Genomic DNA, 22,245 nt, shown 5'->3' with positions numbered 1-22,245 from the left:
AAAAGGCCAAGTCCATATTGTGGCAAGAACAGCTCAATTATGCAAATAGAAACTACAGTCCATCATTACTTTAAGACATGGTCAGTCAATCCAGAAAATTTCATGAAGTGCAGTTTCAAAAACCATCAAGTGCTATGATAAAACTGGATCTCATGAGGGCCGCCACAGGAAAGGAAGACCCAGTGTTACCTCTGCCGCAGAGGATGAATTCATTAGAGTTACCAGCCTCAGAAATTGCATACCAAATAAATGCTTCATAGAGTTCAGGTAACAGACACATCTCAACATTAACTGTTCAGAGGAGACTGTGAATCAGGCCTTTATGGTTGAATTGCTGCAAAGAAACCACTACTAAAGGATGCATAACAATGGACATTAAACCAGTGGTTTTTATCAGTGATTTACTTAGAATTCAAGGCACACTTAACCAGCATTGCTGTTTTGATGTCTTCACTATTATTCTACAATGTAGACAATAGTAAACATAAAGACAAACCCTTGAATGAGTAGGTGTCCAAACTGTGGACTGATACTGTATATCAATGCATGTTTCATTCCTGCGTTTACATTTTTTTGCTGCAGAAAAAGATGGTCTATTGACATTCTCATGCCTTTAAAAATGTTTGCATGTACTAACAATGTCACATACATGTGTGTGACGTTGATGTGTCCTGTTTGACAGAGGGGCATGCAGGCCTTTGACCTGGCAGTAGATGTAGGCTGTGGGTCGGGTCAGGGAACTGTGCTCATGGCCTCCTCACTTCTCCTCGGTGTTGGGGACCGACGTGATCCCTGCCCAACTGCCCTGGAGCATGTAACCGCCCATAACATATCTTACAGGTCAGAGCCAACACCCCTAACATCTCCTACAGGTCAGAGTCACCGCCCCTAACATCTCTTACAGGTCAGAGTCACCGCCCCTAACATATCTTACAGGTCAGAGTCACCGCCGCTAACATCTCCTACAGGTCAGAGTCACCGCCCCTAACATCTCCTACAGGTCAGAGTCACCGCCCCTAACATCTCCTACAGGTCAGAGTCACCGCCCCTAACATCTCTTACAGGTCAGAGTCTCCGCCCCTAACATCTCTTACAGGTCAGAGCCAACCCCAGAGGGGAGAGGAGAAAGGTGGACTGGACCTGAGGATCATGTTTTGTTTTGAGTAACACTAACGTGGACTCTAACCCTTTACATTACAGTCAAAGAATTTGTTTTTTATAAGTAGGCCTACTAGACTTGTAGGTACAAAATAATTTTATTCAGTGTGAAATTGACATGGATTTACCAATACCGTCTGACGGGTGGTCAAAACCACAGTGTGATGGGGACTGTAGGGTTAAAGTCCTTTCTTGATGGGGACACAGTGAAATTAGGCAAACGGCCAAGCTGGACAATGGGACTCTTGTCTCCTCAGACTCGTGCACGTTTCCCTCTGGTGACCACATAAAGCTACAACTTCCAATACTATTTTGGAACAGTGCCATCTGAAATACATCTCAGGAACCAAACCAAATCACAAAGTTGTCTGCAAATGCTGGCCTGGTTCCCGATCGGTTTGTGCTCTTTTGCCAAGTCCTATCGTGAACTACTAAAGAAAGTCCCAGAGGAGACCAGGAGACTGTCCACAGACGTCACCCACAGGTTGGTCCCTCACAACATAACCTCCCAAGGCCTTGTTGATGCTGGTTGTGCTGTTATATTAACTTTTATACTTAGTAATTGTGTAAAAAATGTCAAGGTGTCAGTTAACATGATATCACAGAAACAAGAGGACTTTGAGCCTCAAAGCAGAGGGAATAGTATGTACAGGGAAAGTACCTAGCATAGCACTTTCAGTCTCTAGAGGTTTTGCTTCATGGATACAAGCTTGTTTAGATGACTTTCCAGCATGGGTTTTCATTTTGTGTGTGTGTGAGTGTGTGCGTGTTTATGCCTCTGTATAGGAGGGTGAAGTCAATCACACAATTCTCTATTTCCAATTGCTAAATTCTAATGATGCAGTGTCTTCAACTACAAAATATTGTCATGACATTTTATTGTTGCCATTATTGAATGTGTCTTTTTGCATCTGCTTCCATGCCATTTGTATAGCTGCTACCTGCGCTCTAATAATCTCTCCTGAACAGTAACCTTTACATAATCATATGCAATTATGTGAGATTTTAGTTCTGGGTGTTTCAAATTAGCACTCTACTGACTATGGTGCCGTTCCAACTATGGTCACTAGAGGTCAGTGTTTAATTACAGTGATCTACAGTAGCTACACAACCTCTGAAAGTGGCATGTTTTCCCCCCACACACACAGACTGCCTTGGAGAAGTATATGTCCACATATCCAGATTATGAGCCAGATCATACCATTACTTTCCACGTCGTTGCATTTGATAAGCATTAATGGAGTTTCTGTGGGGCCAAGTGAAGATGCGTTGACCTAGAGGAACAGAATAGTCTGGTTTGTATTAGCTCTACATATCAAATATCCTAGTGATTCATTCTCTTTTTTTTTTATATCACAAAATATGTGAATTCCGCTAGAGAGGTATTGGAATCTGAAATAATGTGGCACCAGATGATATAATCGTAGTAATATTTAATGGCAATATAAAGGTTTCTTTACCCAAGTATACATTACATTGATCTCTCATGACACTAGTGTCAACTTTCCCCATGGCAGAGGAGCTGGTCATTTCAAGGTTCTCTTGGTGCTCTATCCATTACCTGCGATAACAATACATATGTATTTTCCATATTGTGTGATATGCATAAAGTCTACATTTTTCCTGACATATAACATTTGTTTAATTGAAAACAATTATATAACAAGGTTAAATGAAATATCATACACCCTCAATGTTTTCTGCAGGATATATATGATAATCCACTGTGAATATCAGATTAATAACTACAGTATGCATCTACAGCAGACAGACGCGTTGTGATTGATTTCCATTTCGGAAAGATGCTCGCTCAATGGCTTCACAAAAGGTGCTATGTTGCAAGCCCACTTCAAGGCTGTATACTAATTACTATCATTCTCAGTAGTAGAGAGATATCAGTGGCAAATGGTAGTGCAGTAAAACACGTTTTACTATTCAGTGTGATAACACAGACCCTGTACAGCACTATTACAGTGGGGAGAACAAGAATTTGATACACTGCCGATTTTGCAGGTTTTCCTACTTACAAATCATGTAGAGGTATGTCATTTTTAATTTTTTTTTATCATAGGTACACTTCAACTGTGAGAGACGGAATCTAAAACAAAAATCCAGAAAATCACATTGTATGATTTTTAAGTAATTAATTAGCATTTTATTGCATGACATAAGTATTTGATCACCTACCAACCAGTAATAATTCTGTCTCTCACAGACCTGTTAGTTTTTCTTTAAGAATCCCTCCTGTTCTCCACTCATTACCTGTATTAACTGCACCTGTTTGAACTTGTTACCTGTATAAAAGACACCTGTCCACACACTCAATCAAACAGACTCCAACCTCTCCACAATGGCCAAGACCAGAGAGCTGTGTAAGGACATCAGGGCTAAAATTGTAGACCTGCACAAGGCTGGGATGGGCTACAGGACAATAGGCAAGCAGCTTGGTGGAAAGCCAACAACTTGGCGCAATTATTAGAAAATGGAAGAAGTTCAAGATGACGGTCAATCACCCTCGGTCTGGGGCTCCATGCAAGATCTCACCTCGTGGGGCATCAATGATCATGGGGAATGTGAGGGATCAGCCCAGAACTACACAGCAGGACCTGGTCAATGACCTGAAGAGAGCTGGGACCACAGTCTCAAAGAAAACCATTAGTAACACACTACGCCGTCATGGATTAAAATCCTGCAGCGCAAGCAAGGTCCCCCTGCTCAAGCCAGCGCATGTCCAGGCCCGTCTGAAGTTTGCCAATGACCATCAGGATGATTCAGAGGAGGAATGGGAGAAGGTAATGTGGTCTAATGAGACAAAACTAGAGCTTTTTGGTCTAAACTCCACTCGCTGTGTTTGGAGGAAGAAGAAGGATGAGTACAACCCCAAGAACACCATTCCAACCATGAAGCATGGAGGTGGAAACATCATTCTTGAGGGTGCTTTTCTGCAAAGGGGACAGGACGACTGCACCGTATTGAGGGGAGGATGGATGGGGCCATGTATCGCGAGATCTTGGCCAAGAACCTCCTTTCCTCAGTAAGAGCATTGAAGATGGGTCGTGGCTGGGTCTTCCAGCATGACAACAACCCGTAACACATAGCCAGGGCAACTAAGGAGTGGTTCCATAAGAAGCATCTCAAGGTCCTGGAGTGGCCTAGCCAGTCTCCAGACCTGAACCCAATAGAAAATCTTTGGAGGGAGCTGAAAGTCCGTATTGCCCAGCGACAGCCCCGAATCCTGAAGGATCTGGAGAAGGTCTGTATGGAGGAGTGGGCCAAAATCCTTGCTGCAGTGTGTGCAAACCTGGTCAAGAACTACAGGAAACGTATGATCTCTGTAATTGCAAACAAAGGTTTCTGTACCAAATATTAAGTTCTGCTTTTCTGATGTGTCAAATACTTATGTCATGCAATAAAATGCAAATTAATTACTTAAAAATCATACAATGTGATTTTCTGGATTTTTGTTTTAGATTCCGTCTCTCACAGTTGAAGTGTACCTATGATAAAAAATTACAGACCAGACATGCTTTGTAAGTAGAAAAACCTGCAAAATCGGCAGTGTATCAAATACTTGTTCTCCCCGCTGTACTTCTTAGGCTAACTATGTTACTTCCTATTGTTGTAACTAGCCAATTAGTGAATCTGTCTGTGTTAGCCATGTGTTCTGACTCTGATCCTGTATGACACTATCCACAGATGACCCAAAGTGACAGACCCTTCCACCTCTGGTCTTCTTCAACTGGGTCATATGAGTCTGTCAGGCCTCTGGTAAAGCCATTAGATACAGTCCACATCCTGAAGTTATGACCATGATCTTATATGACACACAGGTTTTACTCTGGTCCTAGACCAGTAGACCATGGTCCTCATCAGGTTGTCACAACATAATATTGTATGACAGACAGCTGTCACTCTTCTAAAGGGCTGTCCTGTCCCCTGTTAGTGGAAACACTGTCTAGCGAACACAAGGAAAACACACATGTGACACACATCAGCCACATTTGCAGTAGGGGTCTGTCTACACCCAGATCTGACCTTATCTTCATACCCTTTTCCTAAGCAACATTGGCCTATATAGCTCCTATCTTAATATTCTGTAAACTGAAGCCTGGCAGGGAGGAAGAGCCAAGAGAGAGTGCTGGTGACTTTCATTTGTAGCAGGAAATGATGTTGGCTGCAGTGTTGACTGACTGACTGGTTGGCTTGTTTCTAATCTAACTTGGGTCAAATCCACATTGGGGTGTAAATATTGAAAATTGTTTTCCCCTGCCTGCCAGTATCACAGCGTGTTGAAATGTCACAATGGTGGTCTGACCAGCAGAAATACCATAGGCAAACAGTTTGACAAAATACTGTTTTTGATTGCCTATTAAGTTTGAGTTTTTGGTTCATGACTGATGACACTGACTGTATAAAAAAATAAGTTTCCATGCCTGTTATCATCATTTCAAAATGAACTGCAAATACTCAATAGCAGAAATGCGATGAGTTTTTTTCCTTTCACCATCTGAAAACAAGCTTTGCCCTCTGTCCTGTTCTATAATTCATTCTTAGGATGAAAACAGTTTGTATTTTTGCAGAGGTTTTATTTGTTTAGCTTATGCTTTTTATTAATTCAGTGAATACAATTTCCTCAGACCCGAAAGGCAATAAAAAATAATCCATCATTGGATATATTTGATTTAAATGTCAGTCACCTTCTCTTTTCAATGGCTCAGCCTTGCTTCCTTTTTTTCTTTAATTCAAACATTGAGTTGTCTGTTGTTATATGCTCATATCATCTGTTGGATTTTTCTTTCCCTTTGAGATATTTTTTTATGATACAAAATCATGGAAAGTCTCTCACAGCTCTGTATTATCACCAATATAAATAGGGATGAATGAAGATCTCTCTGTGTGTATAAGCCTGCATGTGTGTATCTGTGTGATAAAATGTAGAGAGAGGGAGCGAGAGGATGTCATGGGAGCTTGTCCTACCTCTATGGGCATAGCGGGGGACATAATTACCTCCATCTGTAGAAACAATCACAGAAGAAACAGTAAATAACATTGCCTTAGGAAAATATGCCTCTCCATACCCCTTGAGTCCATCACAATGTTTGGTAAAATATAGCCAACCAGAACATTCAATAGAAAGTGGGTTCCACTCCTGGAACAAAATAAGCAGCTTGCTGTGCCAGATTTCCACCCCCACAAATCATGGAAAGTGTGTGTGCGCATGCTTGTGTGTTTGTGTGTGATATTGGGCAGGGAACAGCGGGTTGTATCGCATCCATACTTTCTCTGAATAAGGGGGCAAAAGAGGGATGAACTCCTATCCTTCAGTCCCACATCACTTCTGGAGCCACAGTCACACCAGGGGATAAGAGTGAGTCCAGACCAGGACCAGACCACAGGAGTAATAAATGTATAGATACACCCTCAGTTCTGGGACATTTATTGTCATTGGGGCCTCAGAGTCTACAGAATAATGCTGACTCATAAGAACAAAAGTATAATGAATCTGACCCCTAGCCTGCTCTGTGGCTGTATATCGTGGAAGTGGATGGCCATTAATCAGACACTGACTTGTCGTGAACACATGTTGTTTGAGAGAGAGAGCAGACCCTCATTGCACCAAGTCGTATTTGCTTTGTGAGAGGGCCAATTGGCTAGTAGCTCCATCATGGAACTGATGATGACATAGAGGGGAAAGCATTGACATCTCATTCAATGTTGGTGAAAAGATTACGCTTTTTAGAAAATAGATTGAATTGCATTCTTATGTGTTGTTCACAGCAGCAGATTTCAACAAACAAAAATTATGAGTTCCTCACTTCAGCAATGACTGAAATGCCTGAATACTGCTGAAAACCCCATAGATGCTAAATAGGGATTTTAGAGATAAGAAATACATTGTTTCAGCTACTGCCCCGAGGCCCTTCTTATCAGCATTCCCAAAATGTAAACTAAGGGTGGCAGCCTTGCTGAAGAAATAATCCCTTTGGAAAGGGTGGGTAGCCGAAGACCATTGTGTCATTGTTAGAATGAGCGGTTCAGGATTGAGGGATTCTCTGCTGCAGATGCACTATGATATGAAATGCAAAGAGGAACTGGCTGGCCAGCCTCCTGATAACATCTTTCAAATTATAACAGCACTTCTCTCCAACATCTTCATCTGATTCCAACAAGCAAAAACAACATAGAAAAGCAATGCTGGCTCGCAGAACTTTTTATTTTAGGTTTATTTGGATCGTGGATTGCTCCTATTCTCTCATGCTCATAATCTCTGAGTTTCTATTTAGCTCTGCTGCCTGTAACATTGGGTAAAACAGAAAAGTTATGACTTGGCACTAACAGACAGTAAAGCCCCATTCATGAGACACCAAATGCTGGCCTTGACAGTCAGAGCAAGAGGGCACTGTTGCTTGGGAATCAGAAGGCTAATTGTTACAGAAACCCAAACACTCCAAGTCTTGTGTCAGTGTGTGTGAATATAGTAGGCTTATGTAGCATTGTGAGGTTTGGGTCATTTCTAGTGTGTAGAAGTTAGCTGAGGCTGTTAGCTTTTGTGAATGGGTGAGGAGAAGCAAGGTTTATTCCCACAAAAGTATTTACATTTTCTAATAAAAAAAGTAAAATGTTATCTCTTTTGACTGTTTTGAGGCCACTCACTGGGCGGTCCTGGCGGACAGCGCCGATAACCTGGAAGAGGCAGCGGATACCGTCTCTGAGGACATCCGTTTCTGTGAGGATCTCGTTATTCAAAAGAAAGTCAACATCTTCCCCAATAATAAACTGTGGGTAACTTAGGAATTAAAAGAGCTCCTCAACCAGAAAACAAATGTGTTTAAACCAGGTGGCAGGAAAGAGGAAATTAAAAATATTAAGGCAAATCAAAGGCAAAATCAAGTAGTGTAAGGCAGCATACAAAGACAAATTAGAAAACCTTTTCAAGGACAAGGACATTTGGAAAGCCTGGTAAGTGCTACATACCATCACAGGCCACAAACCAAAGAGACATTGTGTGACCGTCGAAAATAACCTTGCTTTTGCAAATCCTTTGAACAGTTTCTATTGTACAGTCGTGGCCAAAAGTTTTGAGAATAACACAAATATAAATTTTCACAAAGTTTGCTGCTTCAGTGTCTTTAGATATTTTTGTCAGATGTTACTATGGAATACTGAAGTATAATTGCAAGCATTTCATAAGTGTCAAAGGCTTTAATTGACAATTACATGAAGTTGATGCAAAGAGTCAATATTTCCAGTGTTGAACCTTCTTTTTCAAGACCTCTGCAATCCGCCCTGGCATGCTGTCAATTAACTTCTGGGCCACATCCTGACTGATTGCAGCCCATTCTTGCATAATCAATGCTTGGAGTTTGTCAGAATTTGTGGGTTTTGTTTGTCCAACAGCTTCTTGAGGATTGACCACAAGTTCTCAACGGGATTAAGGTCTGGGGAGTTTCCTGGCCATGGACCCAAAATATTGATGTTTTGTTCCCCGAGCCACTTAGTTATCACTTTTGCCTTATGGCAAGGTGCTCGATCATGCTGGAAAATGCATTGTTCGTCACCAAACTGTTCCTGGATGGTTGGGAGAAGTTGCTCTCGGAGGATGTGTTGGTACCATTCTTTATTCATGGCTGTGTTCTTAGGCAAAATTGTGAGTGAGCCCACTCGCTTGGCTGAGAAGCAACCCCACACATGAATGGTCTCAGGATGCTTTACTGTTGGCATGACACAGGACTGATGGTAGCGCTCACCATGTCTTCTCCGGACAAGCTTTTTTCTGGATGCCCCAAACAATCGGAAAGGGGATTCATCAGAGAAAATGACTTTATCCCAGTCCTCAGCAGTCCAATCCCTGTACCTTTTGCAGAATATCAGTCTGTCACTGATGTTTCTCCTGGAGAGAAGTGGCTTCTTTGCTGCCCTTCTTGACACCAAGCCATCCTCCAAAAGTCTTCGCCTCACACCTGCCTGCTGCCATTCCTGAGCAAGCTCTGTACTAGTGGTTCACCGATCCCGCAGCTGAATCAACTTTAGGAGATGGTCCTGGCGCTTGCTGGACTTTCTTAGGTGCCCTGAAGCCTTCTTCACAACAATTTAATTGCTCTCCTTGAAGTTCTTGATGATCCGATAAATGGTTGATTTGGATGACGGCATGTGTTTCCTTGCAGGTAAACATGGTTGACAGAGAAAGAACAATGATTCCAAGCACCACCTTAACAAAAGAATCACTGACATATGATGTCAGCTGGTCCTTTTGTGGCAGGGCTGCAATGCAGTGGAAATGTTTTTTGGGGATTCAATTTATTTGCATGGCAAATTGCCATCATACAAACTGAGGCAGCAGACTTTGTGTCATTCTCTTAATTGTGTCATTCTCAAACCTTTAGCCACGACTGTAGGTTTGACGTGTGATTTTACATCGCAGCAGAAAGTGGCCTTGGACAGTATAGACAGCATACCAGCTGTTGATATACAGATCTCTGTGAATGACGTCAAGCAATACTTTCAACGTGTCAACCCACGATAATCATATGGTACCTACGGCGTCAGCAGCAAGGCACTTCAGGCATGCGCAGACCATCTCGCTTAACTGTTCCAGAAGATGTTCCAGCTGTCACTGAACATATGGCCAATTTACCACAGCTAAGGGTTGTTCTTATTCATGACTCAATGCGGAGTGCCTGGAACCAGCCCTTAGTGTCACGCCTGCACCCGCTCCCCCTCCTTGGTGCTCGAGGGAGCCAGGCTGCCGATCACTACGCACACCTGTCACCATCATTACTCGCATGGGCGCTCATTGGACTCACCTGGACTGCTTCACGTTGTTGATTGCCCCCTCTATAGCTGTCTCTTCCTCAGTTTTGTTCCCCGTGTCAGCATTATTGTCATAATGTCGTTTTGTTCCCCCCATCCAGACGCCGTTCTTGTTTTGTTTGATGTCCGTTTTCCATCACTCCCTGTACTTACTTCTCATCTCCAGCATCGGTCCTTACACTTAGCCTTGGTATATTTACCATATACCACAAACCCCCGAGGTGCCTTATTGCTATTATGAACTGGTTGCCAACGTAATTAGAGCAGTACAAATACATGTTTTGTCATCCCTGTGGTATACGGTCTGATATACAACAGCTGTCAGCCAATCAGCATTCAGGGCTTGAACCACCCAGTTTACAAGAACATTTATAAACTGGGTGGTTCGAGCCCTGACTGCAGATTGTCTGAAAGCCATTGTAAATCAGACCGTATACCATGGGTATGAGAAAACATTTATTTTTACTGTTCTAATTACGTTGATAACCAGTTTATAATAGCAATAAGGCACCAAAGGGTTTGTGATATATGGCCAATATACCACTGCTTAGGGCTGTGTTCTAGCACTCAGCGTTGCATCGTGCATAAGAACAGCCCTTAGCCGTGGTATATTGGCCATATACCAAACCTCCTCTGGCCTTATTGCTTAGTTAGAAAAGGCAAATAGTCTAGTGAAAATGTTATTAATTGACTTCAATAGCTCGTTTAACACCATCCAACCCCACTTACTGGTGGGGTTTCCTTGTGAACCATACTCATCAAGTAAAGTTTAACTCTGCCTTCTCTACATCTAGAACGGTGAACACGGGAGCCCCTCAAGGTTGTGTACTTTCACCGATACAGTACAGACTGTACTCAAACGACACAGCCCACACATTTATTTTAATATACAGATGACACCGCTGTTGTGGGTTTCCTCCACCCAGACCAAGCCTCTGTTCAATGTTTTGACAGAGAAACTGCAAAATGTGTCTAGTGATGCGCAGATAACTTTCTTGAAATAAACATTAAGAAAACAAAAGAGAAGGAAATTGATTTCAGATTAAACAAAACTCCACTACCCTCTACGAAGATCAATGGGGATTCAGTCGATAGAGTGACCACATATAAGTAAGTACCTGGGAATTGAAATAGACAAACTGAAATTAAATGACTGTGCCTTTGCAAAGATGAAGAAATTGCAACAATGTTTTTTTTTTAATGCAAACTGAACCATTGTAAAGTCGACTGCCATGTCTTACAAATGTTCTATAAATCTGTCCTGCAGGGTTATGAAACCGTCTTAGGCCTCACAACCCTCTATCTGAGATACCTTCTGCAGCCCTCATCCTCCACATACAACACCCGTTCTGCCAGTCACATTCTGTTAAAGGTCCCCAAAGCACACACATCCCTGGGTCACTTCTCTTTTCAGTTCGCTGCAGCTAGCGACTCGAACGAGCTGCAAAAAACACTCAAACTGGACTGTTTTATCTCCATCTCTTCATTCAAAGACAAGACTCAATCATGGACACTCTTACTGACAGTTGTGGCTGCTTCGCATGATGTTTTGTATTGTCTGTAACCAATAATGTTTGTACCATGTTTTGTGCTGCTACCATGTTGCTGCCATGTTGTGTTGCTACCATGTTGTTGTCATGTTGTGTTGCTACCATGCTGTGTTTTCATGTGTTGCTGCCATCCTATGTTGTTGTCTTAGTCTTCTCTTTATGTAGTGTTGTGGTGTCTCTGTTGTCGTGAAGTGTGTTTTGTCCTATATTTTTATTACATTTTTTATTTTTAATCCCAACCCCCATCCCTGCAGGAGGCCTTTTGCCTTTTGGTAGACCGTCATTGTAAATAAGATTTTGTTCTTAACTGACTTGCCTAGTTAAATAAAGGTGAAATAAAACAGAGTGTGCTGTCCTTTGGTCTGATATGCATGTTTTTAAACATGAGAGTGCAAGACCAAGTCAAGCTTCAGCGCTTGATAAGGACAGTGGTAAGGATAATTGGTATAGATCAAGAATCAGCTACCAATCTGTACACAAAACTCATCCTCCTAAAACTTGAAAGCATTTTACAGGACAGTACTCATCATCTTCATTCAAAATTCAGTCACAACAGCAGCCGGACAAGGGGAAAGAGACTTCTTCAAAGTAAATTAAAACGGATAGCTATATAGACTATTTTATTCCAACTGCCATTAGGCTGTGTAATAGATGGTATTTTGGTCCCTCGAGTATGCCGTATATTGCACTTTCACTTTAAATGTTTAGCTACAGCACTTTGAATGAATTATATTGTGTTGTTTCTGTGTTTTCATGTTTTATGCACTGTCTCTTTAAGCATATGACCAAATGAATTTCCCCCTGGTGGGATAATAAAGTTGATCTGAATCTGAATCTTAACATGGTATGTAACTAAAAAACATAATTTACAAAACAATTATTTGGGCGATTTCATGTATTTTTGTGTGAATGACTTTTCCGGTTCTGTTTTATGCATTCAGTTGTCGATTGTGACTGCAAGCTGGAACTGTAAAACAGACAACTACTGAAATGTATCCTGTGCTGAAAATGACACAACATATTGTCAGATAAAGCCATGATGAACATGCTGGCATATTTTTCCAACAAATAATCACCTTACCGTTTAAAAAACAATAAAATATTGTGTTGTCTACATAACATAATAATGATGTGTTACATATTTTGCCCAACTGTGTTGCCTATTTCATTTTATTTGTCTAGCGGAACACATGTTTTATTTGATATTTGGCCGGACAACAATAACTAACGGAACAATCCCTGCACTTCCGTTAATGACACCGGCAGCGGAGTTGTTACAACTGATTGTCAGCTTTTTTACATTTCAGTATTAACATTTCTCATTATATATTTGAGAGGTTGTTTGGCGACGGAAATTCAGTTTTAATCTGTCGCTGCAGGTGCAGCAAGAGGCTTGATTCCGAGTGTCGTTGATTATGGTGTAGAGGGAGCGTTTCTCTGAGACAGCAGGTAAACAACGGGGCAGACATTAGCTAGCATGTTCGCCTAGCTTGCTAGCAAGCCAAGTGACATTTCATTCGATAAAAACAATAGCTATATAACTAGATATCTCTGGTAGAAACATAGCTATCACCCTTAGGTGTGTTTTTATGAATCGATCCAGTTGTCATCCCAGTCTAACATTGTAACACTGAAAGTTAGTGCATATTTCGATAGCTAACGTTGGCTAGCCAGTTGGTAGCTACGTTTCCTGCTACCTACCTAGGTTTCTAGCGGCTAACGTTAACATCTTAACTACTCTACTATGTTGGTATGTAGCTTACTAAAGTTAGCTAGCTAAACTAAACCCATAGCTAACTAGATTGCGGGAGTGATTAAATAAGTAGCTTCCTAAATATTACTTGTCTAGCTACCTAGTAAGCTTCATATGTGATGTCATTGCATTTTTAGCACGACAGTAGCTAACTTTAGCTACTACACAGGAAACATTGTGTAAAGTTAGCTAGTTAACGTTAGCTAAATATGTTTACTACACGGATGTCACAACTAATCTTAGCTAACGTTATTTATCAGTGTTTTCTTGCTGTGTAACTAGCTATGCTTTAGCTATCTGTGCAAGTATCGCCTTCCTTGCCGCACCCTAACTAAGTCCTGAGTTTCACTTCTTGTTTATTTGTCAAAAGCATCATAATCCTGGCATTACATAACTATATGGGGAGTCTTAGCTTGTTGACTGCCTGCCTTGGTGCAGTGCAGCTCTGCCCTGCTTTCATTTAGCTGAAGCCTAAGTAGCCTGGAGACCCAACGGTGAATTTTATTGGATTCAACTTCTGACATAAATGAGTGCTAGGAACAGGCAAAAGTTTCCTTGCACTATCTCTACAAGCCAGAATGTTGAATACAATGATATTTTATCTTACTTTACCTGTTGTCTGTGTGGTTTCCACAGGAAAGTATAATTCAATCAACTTTTCAAGGTGCTGGTAGTGCTTTCAGATTTCTATCACCTGAAGCTTGTGCAGAACCATTTAAACTTGTGCACAAGCTTGGCAAGTATCCTTGTGCGGCGTGCATGTATTTTCTTATTTTGCCCATGCTTCACGTGATAGAAATCTGAAAGCACTGCCAGTACTTTGAACATTGTATTTCATTCTACTTTCCTGTCAATTATATTGTCTCACATTCCTACCTGCAAAAGGACCAACCGGAAAGTAAGTACAATGCAATGAAATTGAGAAAGAAAGACACTGGTAGCTGTGCTATGGGAAATTAACAACCAATCTATTGTGAACATGCTGTGGAATTACTTACATTGTCTGTCTGTTAACATAGCTAGGACAAATGGCTTTTAAGTTAGGCCTAAATGTAGGCCCTGTGCAGACTGCACTTTGAGCTAGCTTCGTGCCGCAACGAGAGATTTTGTTGGGACATTGGGCCGATACAGATCGTTGGCTATGTGTAGATCAGTTGTATTAGCTTCCATTAATGTGTTTTTTTTCTTTCCTTTTATAGAACCACAAGATTACTTCTTTGTATGTGTGTACAACTGTGTGGTGGTGAGAATAAAACTCTGGATATGGAACATCTGCCTTGTTCTTGCCGGACAACCTGTAGTGAGTCAGAAATGTAGTCAATCAGCATTAAGTCACTAGCAGGTAAGGGAATCTATAGCCAACCGCTCAGATGGCTCCACCAAGCCATTTTTACATGCCCAATGTCCCAACAACAGAATCCCTTGTCGGGGGACAAAGCTACAGTACGTGAGCCTGCCCTGTAGTGCTGGCAGGCAGGCAGTGACAGCTGAAGCAGGTGGGGGTCATACTGGGCACATTTCATGGGCACACTGATATCTGATACCTAGGCCTCTGTCACTCCTATAAACACAAGCACTCACTCTACATAGGCACAGGCAGCCTAGTGCGCCAGGGCCTATTCATTTTAAGATTTTGGGGTTGATATTCTGGTTCAGGTGCAGACATCCCAGGCCTGGTGGTTTTTGTTCCTTTTACATTCAGAACAAGGATGATTTGATGGATTGAAACAACTTCATCATAAACTTTGCCTTGAACTTGTTCAAGAACAGGATTGACTGCAGTTCTTAGTGCAGCATGAATGCATGCCGATTCAGACACATTCCTTTGTTTGAAACTGAGTAGGCTAGTCAGTCAGTGATTCTTCAACTCAAGCTGAACTATTTAAATTATTCTGGGTAGCAGTCCTAGCCACTAGCCAAATATGACATCCACTCAGAGCTGAACTAAGAGAATAACCCTATCGGGATGGCCAGTCTCATAGCGGGCGAATGACTCGTACAGAAATTACAAGTTGGTCACACTGAGCCGCTGTGTTGTTGTGCTTCTGTGCTGCATCACCCCCGACAGTTTGTCGTCTGCTGCCAAGCATTTGGGGGGGATTTCAGCAACACAGCTCCTCAATGGCCCTAGATAACAGTGCATCCAGGTGTGTTGATAGAGTTTAACCCTGCATCATGCCAACCATCTTCTCATTGTAAGACACTACTGAGGATGTGTCCCAAAATTGACATCTTAACCCAGTCTAAGAAATAAACCTCCCATGCCACTCTGTCAACATCACGGCAAATCTCATGCGAGTGCATTCCATCTATTGGCACAATGGACAGTTTTTAACATCTCGTCCCGTGTTTTATGATTCTGAGCTGACTACTGAGAACACAGTAAACAAGCTGATTAAAGTCAAGAGTCCAAAGGCCCATACAAGCTTCACTCAATTGATCTACGCTTGTGGGTGGAGTTGGATTTTTGGAGCATTGGACACCTTTTAGCCCTTTTAAATTATAGGATTCGCATAATATTTGACAAATATAGTACTCAACATCCAATATGGACCAAACTTCTTCCTGCCATTGAGTAAAATGTGTGGTAGCCAATAAAATGGTCCAAAGCCACCCATGGTCCCCCTCACACGCCATGCCAATCCCACCCCAACAACCACGACAGTATCATTTCTCTGTATCTGACAAGTAGTTTGGAGCTCCAGCTTGAAGTATAGCTTTTTCATCCTTTGAAGTGTATTCCTGGTGATTTAAATGTTTATTTATTTATTTTTACCCCCCCCCCCCCCCGTTTAGAGAAATGAGCCATTGAAGTTGCTTGCATCATTTACCATAAATCAGTGTGAAAGTGGTTTCCTGTGTTTATTAAATGGATCACAATACTTTCTTTGCAACTTTGTGTAAAAAAAACAACCTTTAAACAGGTCAACATTCACAAAGCCGCTGGGCCAGACGGATTACCAGGACGTGTACTCAAAGCATGCGAGGACCAACTGTCAGGTGTCTTCACTGACCTTTTCGACCTCTCCCTTACCGAGTCTGTAATACCTACATGTTTCAAGCAGACCACCATAATCCCTGTGCCCAAGGAAGCGAAGCTAACCTGCCTAAATGACTACCGCCAGTGGCACTCACGTCAGTAGCCATGAATTGCTTTGAAAGGCTGGTCATGGCTCACATCAACAGCATCCTCTCGGGACACCTTAGACCCACTCCAATTTGCATACCGCCCCAACAGATCCACAGATGACGCAATCTCAATCGCACTCCACACTGCCCTTTCTCACCTGGACAAAAGGAACACCTATGTGAGAATGCTGTTCATTGACTACAGCTCAGCGTTCAACACCATAGTGCCCACTAAGCTAAGGACCCTGGGACTAAACACCTCCCTCTGCAACTGGATCGTGGACTTCCTGACAGGCCACTCCCAGGTGGTAAGAGTAGGCAACAACACATCTGCCATGCTGATCCTTAACACTGGGGCCCCTCAGGGGTGTGTACTTAGTCCCCGCCTGTATTCCCTGTTCACCCACGACTGCATGGCGAAACACGACTCCAACACCATCATTAAGTTTGCTGATGACACAACAGTGGTAGGCCTGATCACCGACAACGATGAGACAACCTATAGGGAGGATGTCAGAGAACTAACTGTCAGTGTGGTGCCAGGACAACAACCTCTCCCTCAATGTGAGCAAGACTACGTAGCTGATCGTAGACTACAGGAAAAGGCGGGCCGAACACACTGTTTTATTTAACACATTTACGTTAAATAATGCAATCGACTTCAATGGCTAATTTCTCCAAACGGGAAATACAACATCACCAGCTTCACATAGATTACATTACGAAGGATGACACGGAGACATAACTGATACTGTATACTGGTTGTTGGGGTGGGATTGGTGTGGGGTCCGTTGGCGGCTTTTGATCATTGTTGGGAAGAATTAGACCAATGGTCCAAATCGGATGTTAGGATCTATATATATATAGATATATATATAGATTATGTGAGTCCTATAAATTAAAATGGCCAATTTCGGTGCAATCAATTAGTTTAATTTCTTTAATTATATTCCAACAAAATAATGTTTCAAGAATGCAAATGTTACTTTTCTAACTACAGAAACAATCTTAGATGGTGTCTGCTCTTTCTTGTGCTTTTGGAGGTGGAAAGACTCCAGTGTGACCTACAACATTATCAAATTTGATATGCTGCTTCAATGTATTCGCTCCCATATCAGCTAAAAATAGAATGTTGTCATTTTTTGTCACATAGAAGAAGAAAAAAAAGTAAAGGGCTACAGCTGTTTTCAAATTTCAAAGTAGCCTAGAATCACGTATGAATCACGTCTAAAATGAAGCATGGCACTTTTCATATGCGCAGGAGTACTGTACGTTGGATTTCGGAGACTAGTACACGAAGCCTCCATTTTTGTGACGAAAAATTACATTGCAACACTGCGATACGCTCCAAATCAACCGTCTCCGTACCCCTTAAAGAGTGCCTGCAGCCCTGTGTACCATCTCTCAGTGTCAGTCTAATTGGATATAGAACACCTAATCAGTGTAAACTCTTTATTATTTCCTCTTAATTAGCCTGGCTGGGATTAGTCTACACATTGTGATCAAAGGCGGGAACAGCTGGGAAGTTAATACTACCTCTCCCCTTAATGTTTTTAAGCAGTTATGTCGTTTTCTGTTATGTCTGGGACAAACATGAATTCGACTAGGACGAATCTGGGTCCATAAGGACTGACTTGGGAAATGGTTACTGTTGGGACTTGGTTTGAAAACAACACCTAACCTCTATGCCTTTACCCTAGCCTGCCTCCTGCCCAAGCCACTGGGACATTGCTTTACACCTAGCCCATATCCAACTGCACACCTAAAGGGAATGCAAGGTGTAAGTTGTTAGCTAGAGTTGTTCTTTGTGACAACAGTGTTTCTGTTTGCTGAAGGTCAAGTGCTGGTTGGTTGGTCTCTTCTCTGTGGTGGTAGAATGTAGCATAGGGAAGTGATTGAGGAGAAGTTCAGCCCATTAAAACACACAGAGGAGCTATCAGACATGGGCTTTGTGTTTTAGAGTAATGCTTGAATTAACTCTGACTTAAATGACTAATCACTATTAAACTGTCAAACTCTATGTAGGCTAAGTAACAGCACTGGCGAAAGTACAATGGAAGGTAGCTCCACAAAGAAGTCTTGTTATAACTGAATACCACTGATTTTGTGGTCTCGCATGACAGTGTTAACATCAAGTAGCTGACTTGGGTTCTGGCTGCCGGTGGCCAAGCTAAGTGATTTTTGGATTAATTCCGTTAGGTGTGCCAGTCTATCAGACATGTTTCACATCACATGTAGTTCCTATCGACAGTGAATGTTGCAGGTGCATGAATAAGTCATCAGGTTATGTGATTGAGCAGCCACTGCTGTTCTCAGCAACTTTGTTGCTGCAGTGGCATATGGGGGATGCAGTGACTTTTTGAGTCCCAGGGGTGCTAAGTGTCCCAATTCCACTGGGCCTGCAGGGGACAAGAAGACACAACTAACATACCCAGCCACACGCTGGTGGGACAAAGGGCTTTGTGGGTAGCAGTTAGCACCTGTACACGCTCTGGCAAGACCTCACTTCATGTAATGTGAACATCAAGCAAAGGGAAGTGTATTCAGGCTTATTTCGTTCTTTTATTTCTCCTTTCATGTTGTCTATAGCCTACTACTATTATGAATTGGTCATATTGTATTGTAATATCACTACATCCCTGTCTCTTATGCATCATGTCCCACACTGATCCACTGCTGTTATTGTGTGTTTTCAAGAGAGAGCGTAGGGTAGCCATGCTGACGTTGGCCAGTAAACTGAAGAGGGACGAGGGGGTGAAGACTGGCAGGGCCCCTGGGGGCCCCTCCGACTCCTCTCACAGAGTCTCTATCAGGGACCGGCTGCTCATCAAAGGTACAACACACATGACCTTCTGTAAATGTATCTATCCATCTCCTCCAGTTAGTATTTTCAGACTTCTAGCATCTGGGTGAACCTAATGCTCTTCTCATGAATTTCAAAGAAATTCAAATCTGTCCGTCTTTCTTTTTTAATCTTTTCACACTGTCTTTAGTTCTTTACATTTTGATCCCTGTATTCCTGTTGCTCACTCTTCTTCTCTATAGTCTCACCATCCCAGTCCCTTAATCGTCTGTCCTTGACCAATCTCCTCTAATTTTATTCCTCCACACTCCATGTTCTGTTTCAAACTCTGTAGTTCTGCTTTCTTTAAAAATCCATTCAAATTCCAGGTCAGAAGCCCATCTTATGCAAAGGAGAATGGATGTCTTTCTGTTCAGTCACTGTGGATGTTCTTTCATCAGTTTCTTCTCTGTGATTCCTCCAAGTATTTTTTTTTCTTCTTTGAGTTACATTAATGGCTTTTATTATTTTTGTTAATTTCCTGTGTTGGTCAGGTCAAGACAAATTCCCCATCAAGGGCAGAAAAAGTTGTCAAATTATGTCTGTCATTTGAGTTGTCTGTTATGTTTGGATGCTCTTAGCCTACACAGTGCAGAGCCGATACCGTCGCAAGGTCACATTTTACCACTTCCTCTAGAGTTTCCTGAATAGCTAGCTAGAGTCAAACATCTCTGGTTGTGCCTATCTGTCTAGTGATTGAGGAGGTGGGCTTTGAACGTTAGCAGAACAGGAACACTGTCCGGATGTAGCTTCGTCGTCATCCGCTCCTCTAGACTCCCTGACAGATTCACATGTGTCCTCCCTCCTCTTTCTCCACCTCCCTCCTTCTCTACCTCCTTGTCCGTAGCTATTACTGTTTTGTGTCTTACCACTGGGGCATAATGTCCAAAGTTTATCCTCTTTTAATCATTCACCCTAACATCCACTGAAGGCAGTTTGCCACAAAGTACACAGTCCAATACTCCCTCTGAGATCTGAGGGAGGGAACATGCTTTTCTTTCTGTAAAGGTGTGGAGCTGAAACTGCATCAGTCCAATGAATTGTATTGATGGAAATAGCCCAGTACCCATTCATAATACATATGCAGTACAGACAGTCCATTCACAATTGTGTCATGATTTATTATTTTAATATTGCTTGCACAGCACTGTATCGAAGCTCCTAAGCTGTACCTAGAGGAAGATAAGTTACTTCTCACCTCGGCACCGGCAGAGATAGTAAGGAAAGGGGAACACAAAAGAGTAACCCCTTCTCTCCCCACAGGACTCCCTAGTGAGGTTGAGGTTACAGTTACTGTACAGTCATCTGAGTTGACCCTTGTTTTTATTTACTTTTTTTGCACTGTCTCTATGCACATTCTCAGGGCCCTACACACACACACTGACACTCCAACACACATACAAGCACTCATTCCATCATTTGCTCACACACACATAATATACACATAAACTCAGCAAAAAAAGAAACAGCCCCCTTTTTAGGACCCGGTCTTTCAAAGATAATTTGTAAAACTCCAAATAACTTCACACATGCTCATTGTAAAGGGTTTAAACACTGTTTCCTATGCTTGTTCAATGAGCCATAAACAATTAATGAACATGCACCTGCGGAACGGTCGTTAAGACACTAACAGCCTACAGACGGTAGGCAATTAAGGTCACAGTTATGAAAACGTAGGACACTAAAGTGGCCTTTCTACCGACTCAGAAAAACACCAAAAGAAAGATGCCCAGGGTCCCTGCTCATCTGCATGCTGCAAGGAGGCATGAGGACTGCAGATGTGGCCAGGGCAATAAATTGCCATGTCCGAACTGTGACACGCCTAATAGGCTGACCACACCGCTCGTGTCACGTGCGCAAGGGTTTTTTTATTTTTTTTATTTAACCGAGTAGGTAAGTTGAGAACAAGTTCTCATTTACAATTGCGACCTGGCCAAGATAAAGCAAAGCAGTTCGACACATACAACGACCCAGAGTTACACATGGAGTAAAACAAACATACAGTCAATAATACAGTATAAACAAGTCTATATACGATGTGAGCAAATGAGGTGAGATAAGGGAGGTAAAGGCAAAAAAAGGCCATGGTGGCAAAGTAAATACAAAATAGCAAGTAAAACACTGGAATGGTAGATTTGCAGTGGAAGAATGTGCAAAGTAGAAATAAATAATGGGGTGCAAAGGAGCAAAATAAATACAATAAATAGTGTAGGGCAAGAGGTAGTTGTTTGGGCTAAATTATAGGTGGGCTATGTACAGGTGCAGTAATCTGTGAGCTGCTCTGACAGTTGGTGCTTAAAGCTAGTGAGGGAGATAAGTGTTTCCAGTTTCAGAGATTTTTGTAGTTCGTTCCAGTCATTGGCAGCAGAGAACTGGAAGGAGAGGCGGCCAAAGAAATAATTGGTTTTGGGGGTGACCAGAGAGATATACCTGCTGGAGCGTGTGCTACAGGTGGGTGATGCTATGGTGACCAGCGAGCTGAGATAAGGGGGGACTTTACCTAGCAGGGTCTTGTAGATGACATGGAGCCAGTGGGTTTGGCGACGAGTATGAAGCGAGGGCCAGCCAACGAGAGCGTACAGGTCACAATGGTGGGTAGTATATGGGGCTTTGGTGACAAAACGGATGGCACTGTGATAGACTGCATCCAATTTGTTGAGTAGGGTATTGGAGGCTATTTTGTAAATGACATCGCCAAAGTTGAGGATTGGTAGGATGGTCAGTTTTACAAGGGTATGTTTGGCAGCATGAGTGAAGGATGCTTTGTTGTGAAATAGGAAGCCAATTCTAGATTTAACTTTGGATTGGAGATGTTTGATGTGGGTCTGGAAGGAGAGTTTACAGTCTAACCAGACACATAGGTATTTGTAGTTGTCCACGTATTCTAAGTCAGAGCCGTCCAGAGTAGTGATGTTGGACAGGCGGGCAGGTGCAGGCAGCGATCGGTTGAAGAGCATGCATTTAGTTTTACTTGTATTTAAGAGCAATTGGAGGCCACGGAA

At 42.3% G+C, this 22,245-nt stretch overlaps 1 protein-coding gene across 1 annotated transcript in view; it reads left to right on the top strand.

The window, feature by feature from the left end:
- The first annotated feature begins 12,744 nt into the window (after positions 1–12,744).
- The window catches only part of LOC110520213 (NEDD8-conjugating enzyme UBE2F), a 90,017-nt gene continuing 80,516 nt past the window's right edge, over positions 12,745–22,245 (top strand). Inside the window, exons 1-2 of the mRNA XM_036974604.1 lie at positions 12,745–12,968; positions 19,099–19,234. Of these exons, the coding sequence (XP_036830499.1) occupies positions 19,117–19,234 (118 nt within the window). The 5' untranslated portion in view covers positions 12,745–12,968; positions 19,099–19,116. The remainder of the gene's footprint in view (positions 12,969–19,098; positions 19,235–22,245) is intronic.

This window comes from Oncorhynchus mykiss, chromosome 3, assembly GCF_013265735.2.
Source record: "Oncorhynchus mykiss isolate Arlee chromosome 3, USDA_OmykA_1.1, whole genome shotgun sequence".
Classification (NCBI taxonomy): domain Eukaryota; kingdom Metazoa; phylum Chordata; class Actinopteri; order Salmoniformes; family Salmonidae; genus Oncorhynchus; species Oncorhynchus mykiss.
The sequence above is the reverse complement of the archived record's forward strand: the minus strand, read 5'-3'. Positions and strand labels throughout refer to the sequence as shown.